This window comes from Anomalospiza imberbis, chromosome 1, assembly GCF_031753505.1.
Source record: "Anomalospiza imberbis isolate Cuckoo-Finch-1a 21T00152 chromosome 1, ASM3175350v1, whole genome shotgun sequence".
NCBI classification, from domain to species: Eukaryota; Metazoa; Chordata; class Aves; order Passeriformes; family Viduidae; genus Anomalospiza; species Anomalospiza imberbis.
In genome coordinates, this window is record NC_089681.1 from 108,714,052 (window position 1) to 108,734,448 (window position 20,397).

The window sequence follows — 20,397 nt, forward strand, 5'->3', positions numbered from 1 at the left end:
AGTTAGTTACGTGAATTGTAAAAAGGAGAGTAAACACAAGACAGCATGATTCAGTTTTTCCTATTTCTAATAAATACAAATAGGGCAATCAGATTTGCATACAGACATGCATAAAAAGCACTGCAATTCCAAGAAGTTTGAGAAATGTGTTCATTCAGCTCTGTATTAGTCCCTCTTTCTGATTGGCTGGGAAGGGGTTTTTTTTTGTTGTTGTTGTTTGTCTTGGTTTTGGTTGGGGTTTTTTTACTTTTGGGACATTAAAACCTTGGATGTGTGGGAATTCCAGAAGCCTGGCAGACTGGTCAGAATGTCACTCTGTATTTGTGAAGACAAGTCATAAATCACACATGCAAGGAGTTAGTGACTTCATGGAAAAAGTGGGGTTTCTTATTATGCTCTGCATGTGTACAGTAAACCCAGTATGGCTTAAATAGATCAGATTTATGGTGTACATGTAGAAAACTGGTCAGGCACTTCTGACTTATATCTGTTAATGCCCTAGTATTTCTTAAAACATTCTGGGCAGACATTCTGTAAGCTTTTGTCATCCAAACAGGGAGAAGAGGCTCATGTCTTGTTTATGCTACTGTTGTTTCTTGTCTGTCATTTTAGAGCTTTTTGTTCCAGTCCATAATTGTGTAACTAGGAACGGTATCTAAAAATGAGAGATTCTTGCTGGCCTTCCTAATCTGTAGAAGAGACATTTTGTCAGAGCCCACAGGATGTTTGAAGGCAAGGACTGTATGCTGTAACACAACTTCTTCATTTTGAAAGCTAATCTGGCATGTCAGTATGTTTGAAATGCTTCCAGTGACTCATGGAAAACTGCTGTTTTCCTGGAATCCCTGCCAACACTGTGGCAGGGGATAGCCTTGGTACATCTCTGTGTAAGAACTGTAAATCCATGAGCTCCATATGGAATGGGAACCTCTCTCTTTTGTCAGGCAAGGCCTCTCCCATTGGCTGGTTGGTAAATGCCTATGATGAGAGGTGTCAATACCTACTAAAACAAAAAAAAAACCAAAGATAAGAAAAACCAAAAACCATTGCACTTTTTCTGTTCTTTGATTTTATTGTATCTTCATATATTTTAGCAGATACAGTTATTGCAGTGTTTGATTAATTTTAACAATTCTAAATAAAAAATCCAGGCCTTGTATCTGAAGATTACCCAAACTTTTTATTACATTTATAAAAATCTAGACTATGCCAGCCACCCTTCAAGCAGTGGTCTTGTTGAAGTTTAGGGTGAGCAGAAAAGAAGAGATGAAAGGTCATTTTTTCTGTAATTACAGAAAAGGAGTTGCTGGGGTGTTTTTGTGGAGGATGTTGTTGTTGCTATACATTTGTAGAAACTCATGGCTTTTCCCCCCTCTTTCTCCCTCTCAATTCTCAGCCATAAGCTTATACTTAATTTCAATCTGCAAGGATAGTTATGGAATGATAGTTGAGTTGAGAAATGGAGCTGAACTGTTAGGCAGATGTTCTAAACTTTTACAAAATAGTTGAAGAAACACAAGATTATTAACTTCTGGTACAAAGGTTCCTGTTGTTTGATTGGTGATGTTTTTTTTCTCTGTTTTAATCACATGCTTAGATGTGTACAGGTTGTTCATTACACAGTTACTTAATTGCCTAGTACTGTGACACTTCAAAATTTGGGTTTTGTTGTGGTGGGTTTTTTGAGTTCTTTGATGTTGTTTTTTAGTAAATATCTCAGGTTGTTTCTAGGGGTTTCAGTATTCAGTTCTTCCTTGATATTGATAAACACATTCCACTTTGAAGTGCTTTTGTGGTGTCTTGGCAGGTTCAGAAATTTATCTGAAAGCTGACTTGCAGAAAAACAGCTGTAGAAGCAATACCCCCTGGAGTTAACAATTCCCTTGGTTATGTAAGATGATGGAAGCAATAGAGGGCCTATATAGTGAAACTGATTGTTTCTTCAGTAGGGTCTTCATAATTCATAGAAGTTTCTTCAGGTCTTCCACTCTGCTGTTGTCTTCTCCAGTAGCCATAATTTTTTGCGATTTTCATGATGTGCATTTTGAAAGAGGCACCCAGGAAGGCGTAGAGGAGAGGGTTGAGGCAGGCATGGGACAAAGCGATGCTCTTGGTGACCTGGAGTGCCACGTCCATGGTTTTACTGGTGTGGCAGTCCGTGACCAACATGTAGATGATGTCTATGGCTCGCCACAGCTTCACGATGTTGTAGGGTAGCTGGGTGACAATGAAAGTAGCGACGACTGCCAGAAGAACCTTGAAAGGCCTGGACTTCTTAACATTTGCAGACCTAAAGATTGCCCGAGCAGTAGCAGAATAGCAGATCAGCATTACTAGGAAAGGAAGCAGAAATTCCAGGATAATTTCCAGGATTTGAATGGTTGATTTTAAGAGTGTTTCCATGTTCATCGGAAATATGGGAAGGCATTCGTTCCTCTCATTGTGTTTCTTGACTTGATTAAATATCAGCTCTGGGATACTGAGGAAAGTGGCAGCCAGCCAGACACAGATGCAGGTAACACTGCAGTGTTTGCCAGCTCTTCTATGGCCCTGGGAGTCAGAAGTGGCCCTGTACCTATCCACGCTGATACAGGCCAGGAAGAGCATGCTGGAGCTGAAATTCATGGTGTACAGAGAAGAACTGAGCTTGCACATCGGGCTTCCAAGTTCCCATCCCTGCACTGCATTTGCAGCCCAAAAAGGGAGGGTGAAGAGGAGGATTAGATCAGCGATGGCGAGGTGCATGATGTACACGTCTGTCTTGGTCTTCGGTTTCTTGCAGTAGGCGTAAATTGCAACCACTAGTGAGTTTCCAGCTACTCCAACTGTGAAAGCCAGTGCATAGAACACTGGGAGGAATAATTTCCTGAAATTTCTCACATCACTTTTTTCACAGAGAAGCTCATAGGTGTTGTAATCTATAAGAGGGTTGAGATCATCCTCCTCATCCTCAATCCAGTAATCTGTTGAGTTATTCATATCTCAGACTGTGGCAAAGCTACAAGACACAAAAAAGTGGGGAGAAGTGAACACCAAAGAAATAATATTGGGTTTAAGTTCTAAAATTTCTGTTGAAACCTAAAACCCTTCTTCAGAGCTGCTTATACATCTCAAATTTAATGAACTTGGCTCTTCAGAACACATTTGTGAATAATCAAAGGGAAGGTAGACAGTAACAGAGGCAGAGCAGACCATCTCAAGTTCTCACGTGAAATAGGGTAACTGAGGATATCAGTGTGAGCAATACTTGTAAAATGGATTCAGCTGAAATGCTTTCCTTACCCTTAGCATTTGAGATTGTTAAATGCTTGGAGTGCCCCTCACTGATTTCCGCATTTGAGTTGAGGAGCCATCGTTGCTGTAACTGCTCCAACTGTTATGTTTGACAATATTCCATTGCACATAACTCTGTCTGTACCTTTATGGGGTTGGAATTACACCTTCCCCTCTCCAGCCTCTGCAAAGCAAAGTAATACCAGCTGAAGGCTGTAAATGCTGTTACAATCAGATGTATAAGGAATACGAGCAGATTACAGCTGAGGCAAGCAGCTGCCTGCTGTTGTAAATTTTGACAACTTTTGGATATGAGTGTAGTTCAAGGAGAGTGTTTTTGTTTGTTTCTCGGATACGCTGTACATGCCCATTACAAAAAGCACAGCAGGGGGTCAGTTGCTGAAGAGCAGCAAAACAAGCTTAATTTAGTCTCCATCCCACACAGCAAGCCATGCCCATGTGGAATTTCATACAGAAGCAGATTGCTGTGGGCACACTGTATCTTACAGTTGGAGCTTCTCAGGATGTTAAAACAGAAAGGAAATTTATCACATACAAACTGCCCTCAAGTACCCAAACAGCTCAAAAACTCTGCTGTTTTTTCAAGTACAGTCTCATGATAGATTTACTCTGTAAACTCTGAGGCTGGCTTCTCACTGCCAGCTTAAGGTTGAAGTTTAAGTATTTGTATCTTCAGATTGTGTCTTAAGCAAGTTCATGTCCTGCATTATTTTCTTCTTTTCCTGTAACTGTATTCAGTGGCTAATGTGCTGAAATTCTGTCTGTTGTAAAATACAGTCCTGCAGTACCCTGTTTCCTTGTAATAATGGGATTAAGTTTTCTTAGCAGCAGTAGCAAAAATCAGGTGAGAATGAAAAATATATCCCCATTTTGCCATCATATGCAGTGTTCAGAATTTGAGGTCAGTATTGCTGAAAGCAGATCATTATCTGATATTCTGCCTCAGAGCTACAATTTGTTTTTTTCAAGCCTGAAAGAAAAATGCGAATACCATTTCTGTTTTTTAGACAATTGTTTAAATGAAGGGTTGCCAAGTGTCTCAGATTTTTTTTAATATACCTGTCTACTAGGAAAAAGTAAGTTGCTGATTGATCTCGTAATAAGGGATGCAGACCAATTAAATAGAGAGAAATTAATAATTTTTATTTTTGTTGATTTTTTTCAGTGATTTTTCTAGCCAAGTTTTTTAAAAGTGTATTAGTTTGAAATTAACTATCTGGTTTGGCTCCATCTTTAATGACTTTGTTGTATTATCCTGTTAACATTTCAAAACACTCCCCATCAAACTATAAAAAATGATTACTCCTTTTTAAGTCTTGCAATTTGTTCTTTATTGTTACCTTATGAGAGGTGCAGAATGCAAAAGTACAGTCACTCTACTTCCTACTTTGGCAGAGGGATGTCTGTTCTATGCCTAAAAAGCTGTGTTAGCAGGATTCTCCAGCAGCAGTAATCTTTTGCAGCTTTATAGTACTTTGAGGAGAGATTTAGTTATCAGCAGCAAAAGAATTTTATTAATTTTTTTTTAGTAGAAGAGAAACTGCAGCATGAAGAGTTTAATCCACTTAGCTGAGATTTGAGGAAAAATAGAAGTTAAATGAAAATATTTGGTTGTAGTCTTAAAAGACTTAATAAAGAACATTTAATCAAATTGGATCACTGGCAAATTTCCTTGAAAGCAAACCAGTAAACATTCCAGGGTAAACTTTAAAAGTCTGTGTATGACAAAGCAGTTTGGCTGTGACTCTATGCTCCGCTGCCTGATAAGCTTTTGCCTACCCCGAGTTTACAACAGAAACAAAATTATCTAAAATGTTTTGGCTCCCATACCTGTTCACATTTGTTTTTCCTGGTAGGACTGTTTCTCAGGCACACGTGCACATGCCCATTGCAGACAGCCAAGCAGTCCCGTGGGAGTTGGGCACTGAAGAGTGGTGGAAAAGCTTAGTTTAGTCTCCATCCCACACAGTGAGCCATGCCCATGTGGAATTTCTTACAGAAGCCGATTGCTGTGGGTACACTGCATCTCTAGCTGGAGCTTCTCAGAATGTTATGACAGAAAGGAATTTTATCACATACAAAGTGCCCCCAAGTACCCAAACAGCTCAGAAGCTGCTGGTTTTTCAAGTAGTGTTTTCTAGGAGGTATACTAATAAATACATTAAATCTGTAACTGCATATTTTCTTGCAGAATTATTTCAGCCTTCCAGTCAGATAGAAATTCAGTGTTTCTGTGTGTTTAAACTTGATGTGGGATTGTATGAGTGACAGTGAATTAAGTTAATATCCCTAGTTTAAACAGACAGGTTTTTTTCCTCTGATAAATTAAGCAGTATTCTGTCCTGCAACTGAGCAAATCTAATTTTGATCCTGGAAAGGAAACGTGCCTTTGTGAAATGATATCTCTCTGTAAAGCCAACTTAACTAAGAGTAAATGTATGCAAAGAAGATATCATCTAATATACAGAGCAGTAAGGATTAAAACAAAACTAACCTTTTGTCGGCAGACGAGTAGCAGGTACTGCAGTTGAGACGTGCCTCAGTGAAGTGATCTGAATTCCTCTAACACATTGCATTTTGTGTTCAAACACCACACCCTCCTGTGGAAGTCCGTTGCACTTTCATTTTGACTTGACAGTTTAAAAAAAAAGCTTTTAAAAATTTTCCTGGAGACTCTTCTTGTGTTGAACATGTACACTTCCTACATTCCTTCCTGTTCCAACAGACAATGACTGCTCTTTGGAAGGTCAGGACACTCTAACTGCTTCTCTTTGTTGTTTGTGGTTTTATTCCTGGAAGTCCAAATGTTTTATACATCATCAAGAGGCTTTTATCAAACAACACATTAAAAAGGTAAAAAGGATAGAAGGAGGTGCATCTGGGGCTGAGTTACTGCCCCAGACACCACAAGGAGTCACTCCATTCTTTTCTCAGGGCAGTACTGTGCTTTTGATGGCTGACTGTATAAGGTTTTAAGGGATCTGTACATCCCCTCCTTACATAACTTTTTAGGGGATACAATAGAAAGATGAGTTGCCTTTTGTGAGGTGGGGAAAGTGGTTCTTTCAGTGTGTGAAACCAGAAAGATGGTAAGGAAAATATGCGAAGGCAAGTGGCAAATTGTCAACCAGGGTACAGGCAGATAGTCCTGCATCCTGGGGGAGAGTTCTCAGGGGCTTGAATGTTGCCAGTCAATCTCATAATCAAATTAGTGACATGTTTGAATCATCCTGGATCAGATAACAATCTAATGAGCTTCAGTAGATGCAATATTGAAGCCCAGTGACAGAGAGAGATATTAAGCAGACCAGAGGTCAGATTTTGGGGGTTTTTGGCACTCTGGTGCACCTGCCATGACTGGATTAACCTTCTGTCTGTGCTTCAATTATTTTGAAATACGTGAAAGGAAAGGTTCCTAAAAATGGGCAGCTAAGAATGTAATGGGCAGATATTTTCCACATGCTATATTTTGTTTCAGAATGACAAAGTGGGCTGGGAGAGGAATTGCAGTCTTGAGGAAGAGTGCCACAATATTTGTGCATATTTTTGCAATGCTTTCATCTTGAGTCATCACAGGACTTCAGTGGTGATCTTTACAGTGGCAGAGAAGATGCTTGAGATCCTTCCCAGCCATCTCCTCACAGGTCATGTCATGGCTTTGAGGCCTGAGCTATATCTCTTTAAAACAAATGAAACTTTCAGTTCTGGATAGGCTTTGTATCAATAGGGTCTCCAACAAGATGGAACAATCAGGCTAGAGCTGAGAATGCTCCCAGGTAATTGTGTGTTGCCTGCAAAATTGCCCAAGAGGTTCTGTGGGCAGGCTGTAGGAAGGCCGTTCATGTGAATCCTGCCTTGCTTATTGCAGTTCCTCAGCTCCTTGTAACTTTTCAGGGGTGCACGGAGGACAGATCCTTCCAGTCAGAGTAAAGAAATAATATTGTCATATGTGTATTTCAGTAGGGTCAAAATTAACAAAAATTATTTAGTAAGTAAGAGTGAATACAAAGTGGGTCTTCCTCAAGTAAAAACACTTGTGGCTATGTGAAAGTGGCATGAAGGCAAGGAAAAAAACATTCCTAAGCAGAGCAGCTGCTCTCACTGCCACCATCAGAGCCCATGAGCTCCAGCTGGGAATGACCAGCAGCCACATTCAGTGGCAGGACTGCAAAGCCCTTGCAGCTGCACGGCCCCAGCATTGCATGTTTGCTTGCAGCTACAGCATAGTCTTTGCTCTCCATGAACCAGCTGCCTTCACTGTTATCTGGAGAAGATGAGATAAAACTGAGGAATACAGTATGCTAGTGGATAGAAATTACTGTGGGCTCTTGGTGGGATGTGCTTGTGTGTGTCCCTTTTCTCCATCAGGAGACTCCCACATTCCAACAATCCGTACCACGCTGCCATCTACCCTGCTAAGGGTGTTGGTCCTACAAGACCAGTTTCTTCTTGTAGAGGAGTCCAGAACATGTGTTTGTCAGTGCCTGTCTAGGAAGGTCTGTAAGCCACCACAGACCCCTGACCTTTAGCAGAGAGAAGTAACCTGATGGGCTGAGGGGTGCAGCAGCCAATGTGGCAAAAATCATAGGTATTCAGCATTCAGGCACTAGTTTATCTGGCCTTAGTCATCTTAGACAGGAAATTGAAGACTGAACACTGAAAAATAAATAGATTGTAAGAATTAAAGTGCTGCTGGCTTCTGAAAGCAGACATTATGGCAGATTCCTCAAGTACAGATGGTAATCAAAGGTTTCCACATTTAGTAGTTTCTCCACCAGAAAGAACCTGTATAAGTTGATTGTGTGAAGATCAGTAAACTTAAGCATGTTATACCTCTGATAGCAAAGATTAGGCTTCTAATGGGGTTGTGATCAACACGCTAAGCACATTTTAAAACACTATCTTTGCCTCACTATGTGAGTGAGTGCCATGAAGAGTTCAAAAGTATAATAAGTTAGTTAAACCAAAGATGTTTGCCAGTGTAGCAGCATAGTGGTCTAAAAGTTTTGGTTTGTGCAGTCATATACATTGAAAACTTTATTGAAAGCTCGTCAGTATGGAAATATGGTTAAAACTGACCTTCTGAAATGTCTAGTGTTTTTTCAATCATGAGTTTTCTTTCTAAACCTACTTCTAACTCCTACCAAAATAACAGGCTTCTCTGACTCTTCCCCTCCCATCCTCCAGCAATATCTTTGAACTCTGTAAGTGATGTGAAAATGTCATTTACAAAAGGGATGTTTATTCCATCCAGGCTGTTTGCATTCCATCCAAGGCACTGGAGTTTTTCAGAGTCTTGCATTAGACCAGCACTTTTTTTTCTGTATTTTATGGGTCGAAGTGACATAAAATTTATTTTAGTTTTTCAGGACTTCAGACTCTAAGGAGTGGAGGGGCCAGGAATCTGCCGTCCATTGCTGTGCTTAGATAGGAACAAGCACATATGGGATGGAGGTATTCATTTGCCTTCCAGAAATGTGTACAAATGATTTAGAACATCTAACCAGATGTCCAGCTCTCAGTGAACTCCTTGCTGAGTTCAACATGAAGGCTTCTTCTGAGGTTTTGTGAGTGTTTTGGGGTTTTTTTCATACAACATGGTTAAGCTTGCTATTTGTTTTGAAGCAGGGATTGAGGATTGTTTACAAAACAGTTTTTCAGGAGTTTGCGGAAAGTCAAAACATCTTTTGTTAACCTCACTTGAACATAGGTCTGTTTTAGAAAATAGCAGTTGTGCAATTCTTTACCTTCCATTGAAAAGGAGAAGAGTCAAATACCCCTTGTGCAGGGGTGACATTTGCCTGTGCAGGGTAGTACCCTGCAAAGCATATGCTGGGGTCGTTTGGGGTTGATCAGCTGCTTTTTGCAGTTGCCCAAGTGAGACAAGTGTTTGGGATCCAGTTTTGTTTCTTTTTTTTTTTCTTTCACCAAGTTGATTTATGCCCCTGTCCAAAGCTTTTCACTGGGATTTTTAGCTTGTTGGCATTGTACAGCTCATGGGCCACTCTGTAAGCCCCCTCTGGAGATAATGGCTGAATACCATATTGCTAAAGAGGAAAGTAAACATCCGACAGTCTGGCCCTCCAAACAGGCAGTGTTCATCACAATTAAATAAATCTCTCTCACTTCCTGGCCATCACAGTGGCTGTTTGTAGGAGGAAGTGGCTCAGCTCAAAGCCAGGTGGTTGTATTGTCCAGACCAGAGTCTCCCAAGCCTTGTGAGAACAGCTGACAGAGAAGTCATAAAGTTGTATTGGCTTCTAACCTCAGAACACAGCCAAGCTTCTACAGATCAAGTCTCAAATTGAATCTCTACAAAGCTTGTCATCTGCACTAAAAAATTATTGATTGCTACACACCTGAGGTATTTTCCCTAGCTTTGTGGGAGGCTTTGGTACTAAGAAACCTTTAAAGAAAAAGACAGGGAGAATTAAGGATCATAGAAATGTTATTTTAATCAATGGTAGAATCTTCTTCAGAACTAGTACATTAAAGTGCTGTCTTTTGCTAAAAAGGCTTAATAAATATGTCCCTAATAAGAAACATCTCAAGTAATGTTATCAATGGCTTGAAATGCTAGCAAGCTATTTTCAGGCAAAAATTTTCACTCAGATCTCTCTTCAAAATGGAATCTAAAATAGTTTTTGTAAAGGGGGAGAAATTCTGCATTCCAGAGAAGTTCTGCTGAAGTAGTAGCAAAGTTATCATGGTAACCCTTTGATAGCCTTATCTGCATCATTTGGTTATAATGTGATTGGTGTTTCATTCCCACATAGACCCTCCAGTCGTTATAAGTTGAAGAAGTTTTTTTAAAAGTTTTACTTTTGAAATGGCAGCATGTCACCTTGATAGATGTGCTGTTGTATCACACTTATTTGCTCAGCTGTAATGGAGACTGAAGTAATCAGATTCCATTTCAAGTACCTTCTTGTTCCCTTTCCACAGGAATAGGTGATGGACCTGGAGGGTTTGGATGTTTGGCTTTTTATGTTCCCCTTCCCACAAGTCAGCTCCCTTTTAAATGTTAAGTACTAATATGTATTTTGTTTCAGTGTGATAGTCAGAAGATAAACACAGGGGTAGACTGCATTTTCTGCCTCACAAAAGGAAGGGAGTTTCTTGTTATGAAACTTCATTTGATTTGACATTGACATTTTATACGAAAAACAATTTTTGTGTTTGCCACTTTTTTTAAGGTGCTGGGAACCCGAATTGCAAAGTGGCAATTGTAATGGGCAAAACCAAAAACTCATCAGCATCAAGGTAAGAATACCTAGGAGATTCAGAATTCCCTAAAATTTGTTCCCTGGAGGAGTCACTGCTTGCAAAATTTTGCTAAGTGAAATGTCATCAATTGCCTTGACCAGTTGGATGTGCTCCTCAATTAGAGGGATGTTTTAAACCTCAGAACCTGTCTGTTGTAGCCTGAGTTCCTGTTTTGCTGTCAGATGCTGTTGACTGAGTCCTTCCTCCCAACCTTTCCACTGTTACCATCTTTCATTGGCATGCTTCCCACCTCTCTCCATTGCACCAGCAATGCACCAGTATTTGTGCAGCTGTGTGATGAATCAGGACATTTTTGGGGCTTCACTAGCTTTATCTCGGTCACATACATTTTAATCTGCAGCAGTTTTTAGTCTGCATCAACAGCCAACAACTCTGGCTTATAATTTATTTTGTAAGTGTAGTGTATAAAACAATTAACACCAGGAAGAATTAAATAATAAATAATAATGCTTAAATAATAAAACCAAAAATTTCAGAGCTTCCCTGAACAGAATGCGTACAAGTGGCACATCAGAGACCTGAAGTTACTGATTAAGTTTTCCACAAAGTTATCTGTAGATACAGAAAGTTAAGTCTGAAACATGGGGTATTGGTAAGGTGAAGCTGTGTAAGCAGAGAGCATTGCACATCTTAAATCAGACCTACTCATTTTATTCCTGTATGTGTAAATATAATCCTTACCTCTTCTTCTTTGACAAAAACACATTCAACTCGTTACCAAACTAGAATTGCAAGCTTTTGCAAAAATTTATATAAGTAATGAATAAAATGCTCCATGTCTGGTGCTATTAACATCACACAGCTTGTAATGCAAAAGAATTGTGACATTTATATCTAAGAGGGGTTTTAGCCCAAATTCCATGGATAATCTGAAGTTTTTAGGTTTGGCTAGGTTCCACCAAGAAGCAATCAGTAACTTGCACACAGCACCCAGGAAGCTTTGCCTGGAAGTTGTACAGACAGTGGCATCTGTTGAGCTCTTAGAAGCTGAAGAGAAGTTAATGGAGGGGATTATGTGACACTCCACTTGCTAGAACTGGAGACTGAATTCAGAGACCTGGGGCATTACCTCTAGTTCTGTGTGACTAAAAACTGGCCTTAAATGTTCTGAAGGAATGTAAACATGGGGATGGATTTCTTTTTCCTAAGCTGTAGGCAAGCCAAGATGATGATTCTGATAAACTGGTTTTGAGAACAAAACAGAAAGGTAGAGGGGGAGGAACAGACTGGGTGATACAGAACTGTGTGCACAGAAGTGACAGCAGCAGGAGTTTCTCAGTCATGGTGCATTAGGTGTCACTAATACATTTTCACTTGTTGACTGGTGGGTCAAGAAGGGTTGAAGCCACACTGTTTGGGCAGGATGGTGCAGGTGGTACAGGTAAATCTCAGCACTAGCTTTATGTGAGTCCTAAATTGAGGATGAAAAATAAAAAAGCAGAAGGGGCAGACAAAAGGGAGGCTCAGATTTAATTGTGCTTTTTGTCTTGATCAGGTACAAGCAGCACAGTATGATTATTGTTCCCATGGACACCCCAGGGCTGAAGCTGATAAGACCTCTCTCAGTGTTTGGCTACATGGGTAGGTGATCATATTTATCAGCTATATGTGTATTATTTTTTTAGCAGGTTCAGAAGCTGCAGTTATACTAATAAATATTGTGCATGAAATAAATCAGTAAAATGGATATATAGAAGAAGGGTTAGGAACTGGAGGCCTGTATTTTTATCTTACTTCATTTTACCCTGCTGTTGTGTTTTCTATCTTTGTAGATGAGATCCATGGAGGACATTTTGAGATACACTTCAATGACGTGCGAGTACCTGTCTCCAATATAATACTGGGTGAGTTTCAGCACTGATTTATTTTTAATACATACAACAATGAACCAAGCTTTATGAGACAGTGGTTTGTGTCATGAATCACCTTAAGTTACTTTAAACAGCTCTGGTCAGTTGAGAGAGCCCACTCTTCCTTTAGCAGCCTACCTGCTGCTTGAATGTACCTTATTTAGAGCAGAAGGAAGCGGGGCAGCTTTGGCTGACATGCAAGTATCATTGCCTTGAAGTAGAGCAAAGCAAAGTCTGTGTGTGCTGCTCTTCCCCCCAAAACCAGCTCTTGTAGACTTTACAGCCTTTCAGAAAGAATGTCCTGATGCACTTCATGGCCGGTACTTGGCAGAACTGAAAAAGAAATAACAAGCAGGCCAGCACTGTGATCCCCTGCAGGGAGAACTCTGCTCTGTTTCTCTCACTTAGTGTAGATCCTGATTTCTTCTATTTCCCCTCTGGTTCTTTTATTTTGCTATGGGGCTACTTCTGCTTGGGTCTTGGACCCTTTCAAGAGGGAATCATGGAGTCTGCAGAGCCTGTTTTTCTTTCCAACCAGGTGAGGGCAGGGGGTTTGAGATAGCCCAGGGCCGGCTGGGGCCGGGCCGGATCCATCACTGCATGCGGTCCCTTGGTGCGGCCGAGGCTGCTCTGGAGATCCTGTGCCAGCGCGCGGCTCAGCGTGAGACCTTCGGCAAGAAGCTCTATCAGCACGTAAGCACCGTCCCTCTTTGGCTCAGTTCACACCCTCCACACACTGGCCTTTGTTTTGCCCACACACAGCCTTATGGCTCTGATAATGGGCATGGCAGCAGCTGTGCCCTAACCTTGAATTCCTATTCATAAAGTTTTGGGTGGCAAAGGAAAAAAAAAAAAAAAAAACAAACCATATTGCAAGGCTCCCATTTATCACCATAATCTACAGCATCTTATTTTTCTTTTTTTTTTCCCCTTGCAATGTGCAATGAATGGAATATCCTTTGCTAGATTTGAATATGGATTTTGTCACTGTGTGTTGTTCTCTGTTTTTCCTGATCAATTTGGACAGGTATTTTTTCAGGCATGCAGTTTGTGTTTCTGTAGTTACTATCTGAATTCACCATTTTTGTGTATCCATTCTGTCACCTGGCTGTCTCCATTCACAATCACTGGAGACACTCAGGGGTCTAAATTTCACTGAAAATTTTATTTCTTTGATCAAATATTTGTAGTTGCTTAAGAAAGAAGAGACCAAATTAAGGGCAGATTGGAGATCCTTGCTCTTATCTTGCTCAGGACTAAAATACTGTTTCATGAGCAAGAGCTTGCTAAAATAATAAAAATATGACAGTCTGCTTTATATAAGTGCCATCAGAGTTTGGTAGTTGGCCGTCACATTTCAAATGTTCCTTAATCTTACCCAACAGCTAGGATGGCTTTATTGGAAAAAACTAGTAAATGCAATGGAAAGAGGAAATCAAATTAGCATCTGGCACAGACTGTAGTTAATTGTTTGTGCAGATCCAGAGGGAGCAACTTTACATACCTATATTTCCAGTCATGTAATTGCCCAACTTCCCTTCACCACCATAACCTAGAATGAGTAAGAGGTGCATGAGGCACACTCTGGCTCTCAGAAGCTTGTTGAAGTAACAGTGATGTTTGATGAAGCCACAGGCCTGACCTGGAGGCAGCTGCCAAGCCCATGCGGGTTCTTCACAGTAAGGATGGGAAAGGACAAGGTGAGGCTGGTGGCTTCCTTGAGTACCAGTGTGCCTGTCCCCACCCAGGCCATCATTTATGACCCCAGGAGCTCCTGACTGAGGAGGACTGAACACCCCACCCCACCCAGGTTCAGATCACCTTTGCTGGCACCAGCCAAGCTGAGCCTCCAGACTGCACTGAAGCGAGTGCTGCACATTTGCTTGTGTGCCCTACAAAACCCCCAGCCCTAGAATTGTGTCCCTGAGGCTGGCTCAGGCTCCAAGCAGCTTTTGCACTGACAAGCATGATACATTTGTTTCTCCTGTGGTATGCTGGCTGCAGGGGGGAATTAGCCAAGAAGAGCAGGGCTGCCAAGATCATAACTTCATTTTGGATCCAGAGAGTTACTAATTTATCATCAGTCAGAGGCAACAGGCACCACCCTGCAGCTGTTTGCCTCTGTGTGTCACACACCACACACCACCAGTTTAAGCAGAACAAAGAATTCCTCTCCCCTTTCACCCCCCAATGTCTGTATACTGGGGGTTTATTATATGGAGAGAAGGCTGTGAGGGATGGTAAGAGGTAAAGGAAAGCAGGGAAGGAAAAAGCAGCTATGGAAGAGCTTCAGGAAAACAGCCAGCACACGGTGGGGTCTGATCAGGTGCCTCAATCCACAGGTTTTCCCTTTTTCTTGTTTCCTGGCAGGAGAAGAATTGCTCTATCTTGAATATTTCTGTTAGTCAAGTGTTTTCTTTATTATGCCTGATATTAGATATGCTTTAATTTGCACATGAGTGGCTGTAGGTTGACTGAATGTGCACATGCTGAGGAAGAGGGGCAGCTCCATGTGTGCTCAGAGGCATTAACTGATGTGCTGATGTTGCCTTTGGGCTCTGCAGGAAGTTGTTGCCCACTGGATTGCCGAATGCCGTCTTAGCATAGAACAGGCTCGCCTGCTCACACTACAAACAGCCCGCAAGATCGACATGTTGGGCAACAGAAGAGCAAGGAGAGAGGTAAAAGTTATTTTTTGGTAGGTAGGACTTGGTGGATGCAATGCCTGGGCATTTAGCTCGTTAAAAGACAAGGTAAAACATATTGTTAAATATTATTATTCTAAGTGTAGAGAATAACTCCATGTTGAAAACAGCCTTATGATATTTAAGATATGCTTTTAATTGTCAGAAGATTGGGGAGTGATCTCAGTTGGAAACAGATGAATCTGTTCAAGCATTGCTTGCATGTCTCAACACAGTAATATAGTTTTGAGTGACTGGAAACAGTTTTACCAAACCCTGGGAACAGGAACAGCAGAGCTCTAATCCAACCCCAAGAGGAAGGAATGTACTGAGAGATACCAATATTCAATAGGAGCGTTGGGTAAATATTTTCACTGGCTTATGAAACTATTTCTGATAATGTAAGTGCCTCTAATTACAGGTAGCCATGACTAAAGTGGTTGTTCCACGAGCTGTGCTTAAAGTGATCGACTGTGCAGTTCAAGTGTGTGGTGGAGCTGGAGTTTCCCAGGATTTTCCTTTGGCGTTCATGTGAGTAAAAGGAGATATCCTGTAGATTCTAAGCATTTCTTTTACGATTGGTGTTACAATTGGTAATACCAGTACATGCTGTTTCACCTCAGCATGAAATAATAGTGTGTGTCCCTTTAAGCTATAAAATTGAAAACAATTGTTTTTATAGTGCAATTAACCTCACAAAAAGTAAAAGCTGGCACTGAACCTAAAATAGTTCTTGTCAGCAGTAAAGAGGATGTGCTTCTAAAATGTAATGTTATCTTTTATGGCCTTGGGGAGAAGCAAAACTTCTGAATTCCCAGCCCACCCATCTCAATCCTGCCAGAAAGATTTTGCTGCAGTTATCTCCCATGTGATAGCACTTTTCAAAGCAAGGAGTGTCAAAAGGGCAGCAAAAGCAGTGCTAAGAGCTCCTGTGTGAGCCTGTGTGGCTGCTGTGGCAGGTCAGGAACCCAGCCCTAACTCAGCTCCCCCCCCTCAGGTTCGCATCCATCCGCACCTTGCGCCTAGCAGATGGGCCCGATGAAGTTCATCTCTCATCAATTGCAAGGTGGGAACTCCTTGATCAGTCCAAGAAACTCACTGCAAAAATCTAACGTCAGCATAAAGCCTTCTGAAATGGAGGGAAGATTAAGGAAAAGTTTCAGTGTAATAATGGTCTCTAAGGTAAAACCAAATATAATACAAAAACTTGATTCTAACTGGAAGCAATTCTCTTGCTATTTTCACCTATTACACTTAATAATTACGGGCTTGCTTTTAAGAATTTGCAGAATGCCATGCGATAACTTATCTGGGTTTCTTTATAATACTAAATAAAATCTATTTTCTAACAGGCCTAAAGAGCTTTCTTTATTCTGAATCAAAGTGTTTTATCCTCTTATTGTAGACAAAGCAGTTTTGAGTCAGAGGTCCCACAAAAGTTTAATTTATTGCAAGCTAGGCTAAACTTTTAAATTTGTTAAATTGACAAACACTGGAGGTAGTACCTTGGTTTTTCTTTTCCAAAGCTCAGCTGCAGTCCAATCCTCTCTGCTCCCCAGTTCCTGCTCTCAGCTGCCTTCCTTGTCACTGAGACTACACTCAGTCCTGCTCCCAGCTCCCCTCAAGTGAGGTTCAGGGCAGCCCAGAAGGCTGGAGCCTGGATTTAGGATAATCACTTCTCAACTTACAGAGGGCTGGTAACTTAAGGGCAGTGAAGTTAAGGACACAAGGGTATACTATTTGCATGAACAAACAAGCCTCCCCTCCTCCAAGTTCCTTCCTGTTGGAGCCTGGGGAGAACACACTCTCCTTGGCTCAGTCTTCAGGACGAGGCTGTGCCAGTTCTGTCCTTGAGCCCAGAGCCGAGTCCTCACCTGAAAGGTGTCCAGCTACAGCTGCAGTGGTCACTCGGGGGTACAGTGGCAGAGTACCTAGAACTAGAAGCATTCCATGAAGTTCCTTACCTCGTTATACTTAAAACCAAGATTATAACCTCTTTTGAGAAAGCAGTAATTCTTGTTTACCTTTCCATCCACCTTAGTTTCCTCTTGCTTCCTGCCAAGAATGTTTTCTAGGAAGTTGAGAGTATCAGCAGGTCAGTGGCTGAAATGCACTTCAAATACAAAACCACCTGCAGTGTACTACTACATGTGGTTCAGGAGCTCTGCTCTAGGCTGTCAAAACCTTCACAAAGTTTTTTTTCAACCAAGAACGCCCAGGATCATATTTAGCCATGTTCCAATTAGGGTCTCTGACTGCCCTCATTTCTCTCACTTTCAATGAACAGCTAGACAAGAATACCACCTTTATCTCATTAACAAGGCTCTTAATTCCCTTTATTTTAAAATTCTATGTACATATGAATGATCTGTATAATGTACACTCAATATAGAAAGTTTTTATATACTGGATAATGTATAGAACATTTCACAATTACACTAATTTCTTACATAACATGTCAACTTTTTAAGGTTTTTTTGCTGAAGCTTCATCAATTTGGTCAAGCCAGTTATACATACAAATGTCTAATGCTGTTTGATCTGAGGAAGAAGATAATGTTAATGATTAAGGACATGAGTGAACTGGTGCAGGAACAAACCCTTTCAGGTCATGTTCAATGGAAGTGATCACATCAGACTGAGAAATGAAGGGACGCCCTTTTAGTGGGGTCGGTGAGGTCCAAGTTATTTTAGCCCAATTCCTCTAGACTGTAGCTCAACTCCAGTCATGCTAATTCATAAAATATAAAAACTAGGAAAGTTTGATTCACAGTCTTGTAAACAAATATAAAGGAACAAAATGTGCTTATGTACAACAAGAAAAAATTCTTGTGTACCCATTTCAGCTGATCCACAGAGTGCTTTCTTGTGTTACAGTGTGGTAGTTAGAATCACTGCTGACTTTTCCTAGGAAAAAAAAGTCATAGAAAAAAGGAATAACACTGTCATAAACACCTGGCAAGGCAGTAAGTTCACTTCAATGTATTGGAGGAAAGTGCTGTTCCTCATGACTGGCCAATCTGCCTTTGTCTCTTCCACAAGGATTTCCAGTCCTTAGCTGACATCTCCCACTTCGTTGTCTACCGGGGGTGGTACATTGGGCATTACAGATGACGTCGTCCCTGCAGTGAGGTAACCAGCAACTCCAGGGCCTTTTGGGAGGAAAACAAACACTGGGGATTAGTTTTCCTACTACTGGGTGACTGAACAGCTTTATTCCCTCTGGTAACACTCAGATACATCATCTAAGTCAACCAGACACCTTACACAACAACATTTAAGAGGTTTTTTTTAGGTTCTTAATTTCTAGCGTTCCTAGATTTTAAAGACTTCTTAGTCTACCAAGTGGAATCGCTTGTGGGGACCATTTTTGGGCTTGCTCAGTTTGTTTTTTATTCTGAAATGCCAGGTAAGTGAAAAAGAACCCCAACCACCTGCACTACCCATCTCATCTCCCATCACGGAAGTAGCAATAAAGCGGGGATGGCCTTCCTTTGCTAAAGAAAGGCCCTGCCATGGAATTAAAGGGAGTTCAGGCATGTGTTCCACTACTGGGCTCCTTGTTTATCTTTTCATTGTTGTAAAGGTTCTTCCCAGCTGCATAGTTCCAGGAAGCCCAATGGACTGCCCCATGAAGAAGCAGAACTGCCTAAAGCTTGTCTAGCCATCATTTTGTGCCTTCAGTTGGAATAAAGTAACAGCATTCTTGGGATACACAAATTCTATACTGGAGATGCAGGACTCACACCATTACTAAGTTTCCATGTTGATTATGATAGGGGCAATCAGTTTTGCCCTGCAGGCAAAGCCCCTCTCCCTGGAATTAAAGCCTGGAATTAAAAATTTAGTCATATAGAAACTTTCAACAAATGCAATAAAAACTTAGGCTGCAGCATGAGGTGTTTTAGCAGTAATTTTTATCATAGTAGTGACTAGAATACTGATCACTCACAAAACGTTCCTGCACCAATACAGCGATCAACTTGGTCTTAGACCTCCAGCCTACACTGCCAATATCCAACATACTAAGTTCTGCTGGGTCCTGTACTCTTCCCCTTTAAGCCATCCTCACCGATTTCTCCCAAATTTACTATTCCTTCCTGCCCCACCCTCCTTTCTCACACTTCAACCAGAACATCAGAGCGTGGTTTGTCTCCCTGCGAGCGGTCCCACACTACTACCGCGAGGCAAAGAGCAAATCAAGCAGTGCCTCTGGCAATAAAAAGCTCTCTGGCTGCAGGAGGGGACACCTCTTTGCCTGCCCATCAGTGGAACCTGCCAAGTGTCACACCCACTGCTACCCATCCTAGTGCAAAAATTCCCCATAGTTATCTTGTGCCTGAAGCTTTTCCGTTACGAAGGATTCCTAACATAGTTCCAAAGTTGAACGCCTGTGTAGTACCAGCAAGTATCAGCCAGAGCAGTTGTCAGTGTGTGCTCGAGGAAGGCAAGTGTGTCGGTGTTGGGGTGTTGGGCAGTTTGGGACCATGCATTTGTACAGCTCTAGGACATGCATCTGTTACTCGGAATGCAGCGAGCGCAGCGTGCGTTCTGCGAGGTGGTATCTACCTGCTTTAGAGAGCTACACAGAAGTTAGCAAGCTGCCTGACACAGCAGATCTAAAGCCCACTTCTCAGGTGAAGGGGACTGCTGCCAGTTAGAAGGGAAGGAGAAGAGACACCTGAGGGAAGAGAAATAAGCAAGGGAAGTTTCAAGGGAAGTGCAAATGGCAAAGCAATTTGAAGCAAGACATAAGGCAGAATACAAGGAAAGAGAGGTTAAAAATAAAGCCTGGTTTCCATCTACACTTTGTATTTGTACAGCACCTTCATTCTACATTGGCAAGCACTTAAACATTAGGCAATTTAAAAGCAGCACAGGCCTTAAGGCAATTGGAAAACTGTATTGCCCCCAGTCTCAAGCACGACCATATCTGGTATAGTTTCAGTTATTAGCCAATAATCAGTCAGCATTTTCTTCCTATTCCTAAATTTATAGTATTTATGAAATACCAAGGAAATTCAGCACAAACTGATCAGTTCCAGTGTTCTTTATCAAACTGGCATTAAACAATACAAAACCAGAAAACTCCTGTTCACAGCTAAAGCGCAGAATCTTGTGTGAAAAAAATGCATCAAGTGTTGCAATACCTACTCTCAAAATACAAGCAACTACTTCTAGAAGTTGTAGTTCCTGACTTGAAAGGCTCTTGCTTCATTTTCTCAAAATACATACTAGTATCTTGCAAGAAAAACTTTGGCCATCTAATTTATACCTCATTAG

The 20,397-nt window shown here is 41.2% G+C and overlaps 3 protein-coding genes across 7 annotated transcripts in view; 1 reads left to right on the top strand and 2 right to left on the bottom strand.

The window, feature by feature from the left end:
• The window catches only part of ACAD11 (acyl-CoA dehydrogenase family member 11), a 28,795-nt gene extending 12,327 nt beyond the window's left edge, over nucleotides 1–16,468 (top strand). For both annotated transcript variants that reach the window (XM_068205159.1, XM_068205165.1), the window contains exons 14-20: nucleotides 10,491–10,557; nucleotides 12,077–12,162; nucleotides 12,354–12,425; nucleotides 12,970–13,124; nucleotides 14,996–15,112; nucleotides 15,537–15,646; nucleotides 16,113–16,468. In XM_068205159.1, the coding sequence (XP_068061260.1) occupies nucleotides 10,491–10,557; nucleotides 12,077–12,162; nucleotides 12,354–12,425; nucleotides 12,970–13,124; nucleotides 14,996–15,112; nucleotides 15,537–15,646; nucleotides 16,113–16,227 (722 nt within the window). In that variant the 3' untranslated portion in view covers nucleotides 16,228–16,468. The remainder of the gene's footprint in view (nucleotides 1–10,490; nucleotides 10,558–12,076; nucleotides 12,163–12,353; nucleotides 12,426–12,969; nucleotides 13,125–14,995; nucleotides 15,113–15,536; nucleotides 15,647–16,112) is intronic.
• ACKR4 (atypical chemokine receptor 4) lies at nucleotides 1,047–6,232 on the bottom strand. The gene is made up of 2 exons (XM_068205195.1): nucleotides 5,789–6,232; nucleotides 1,047–2,998 (listed from the first exon to the last, which is right to left on the bottom strand). The coding sequence occupies exon 2, from the start codon at nucleotides 2,977–2,979 to the stop codon at nucleotides 1,918–1,920; it is 1,062 nt and encodes a 353-aa protein (XP_068061296.1). The 5' UTR covers nucleotides 2,980–2,998; nucleotides 5,789–6,232; the 3' UTR covers nucleotides 1,047–1,917.
• A 952-nt stretch (nucleotides 16,469–17,420) lies between the features above and the next one.
• DNAJC13 (DnaJ heat shock protein family (Hsp40) member C13) overlaps nucleotides 17,421–20,397 on the bottom strand; it is a 57,225-nt gene continuing 54,248 nt past the window's right edge. For 3 of the 4 annotated variants that reach the window (XM_068205133.1, XM_068205118.1, XM_068205110.1), the window contains one exon: nucleotides 17,421–18,266. In XM_068205133.1, the coding sequence (XP_068061234.1) occupies nucleotides 18,169–18,266 (98 nt within the window). In that variant the 3' untranslated portion in view covers nucleotides 17,421–18,168. Of the gene's footprint in view, nucleotides 18,267–19,683; nucleotides 19,796–20,397 lie in introns of all 4 variants that reach the window. The other variant, XR_011004173.1, reaches the window with a different exon arrangement.

Bases quoted from the DNA above. Each gene is read 5' to 3' on its own strand.
- ACKR4 (XM_068205195.1), bottom strand. From the start codon at position 2,979: ATGAATAACTCAACAGATTACTGGATTGAGGATGAGGAGGATGATCTC.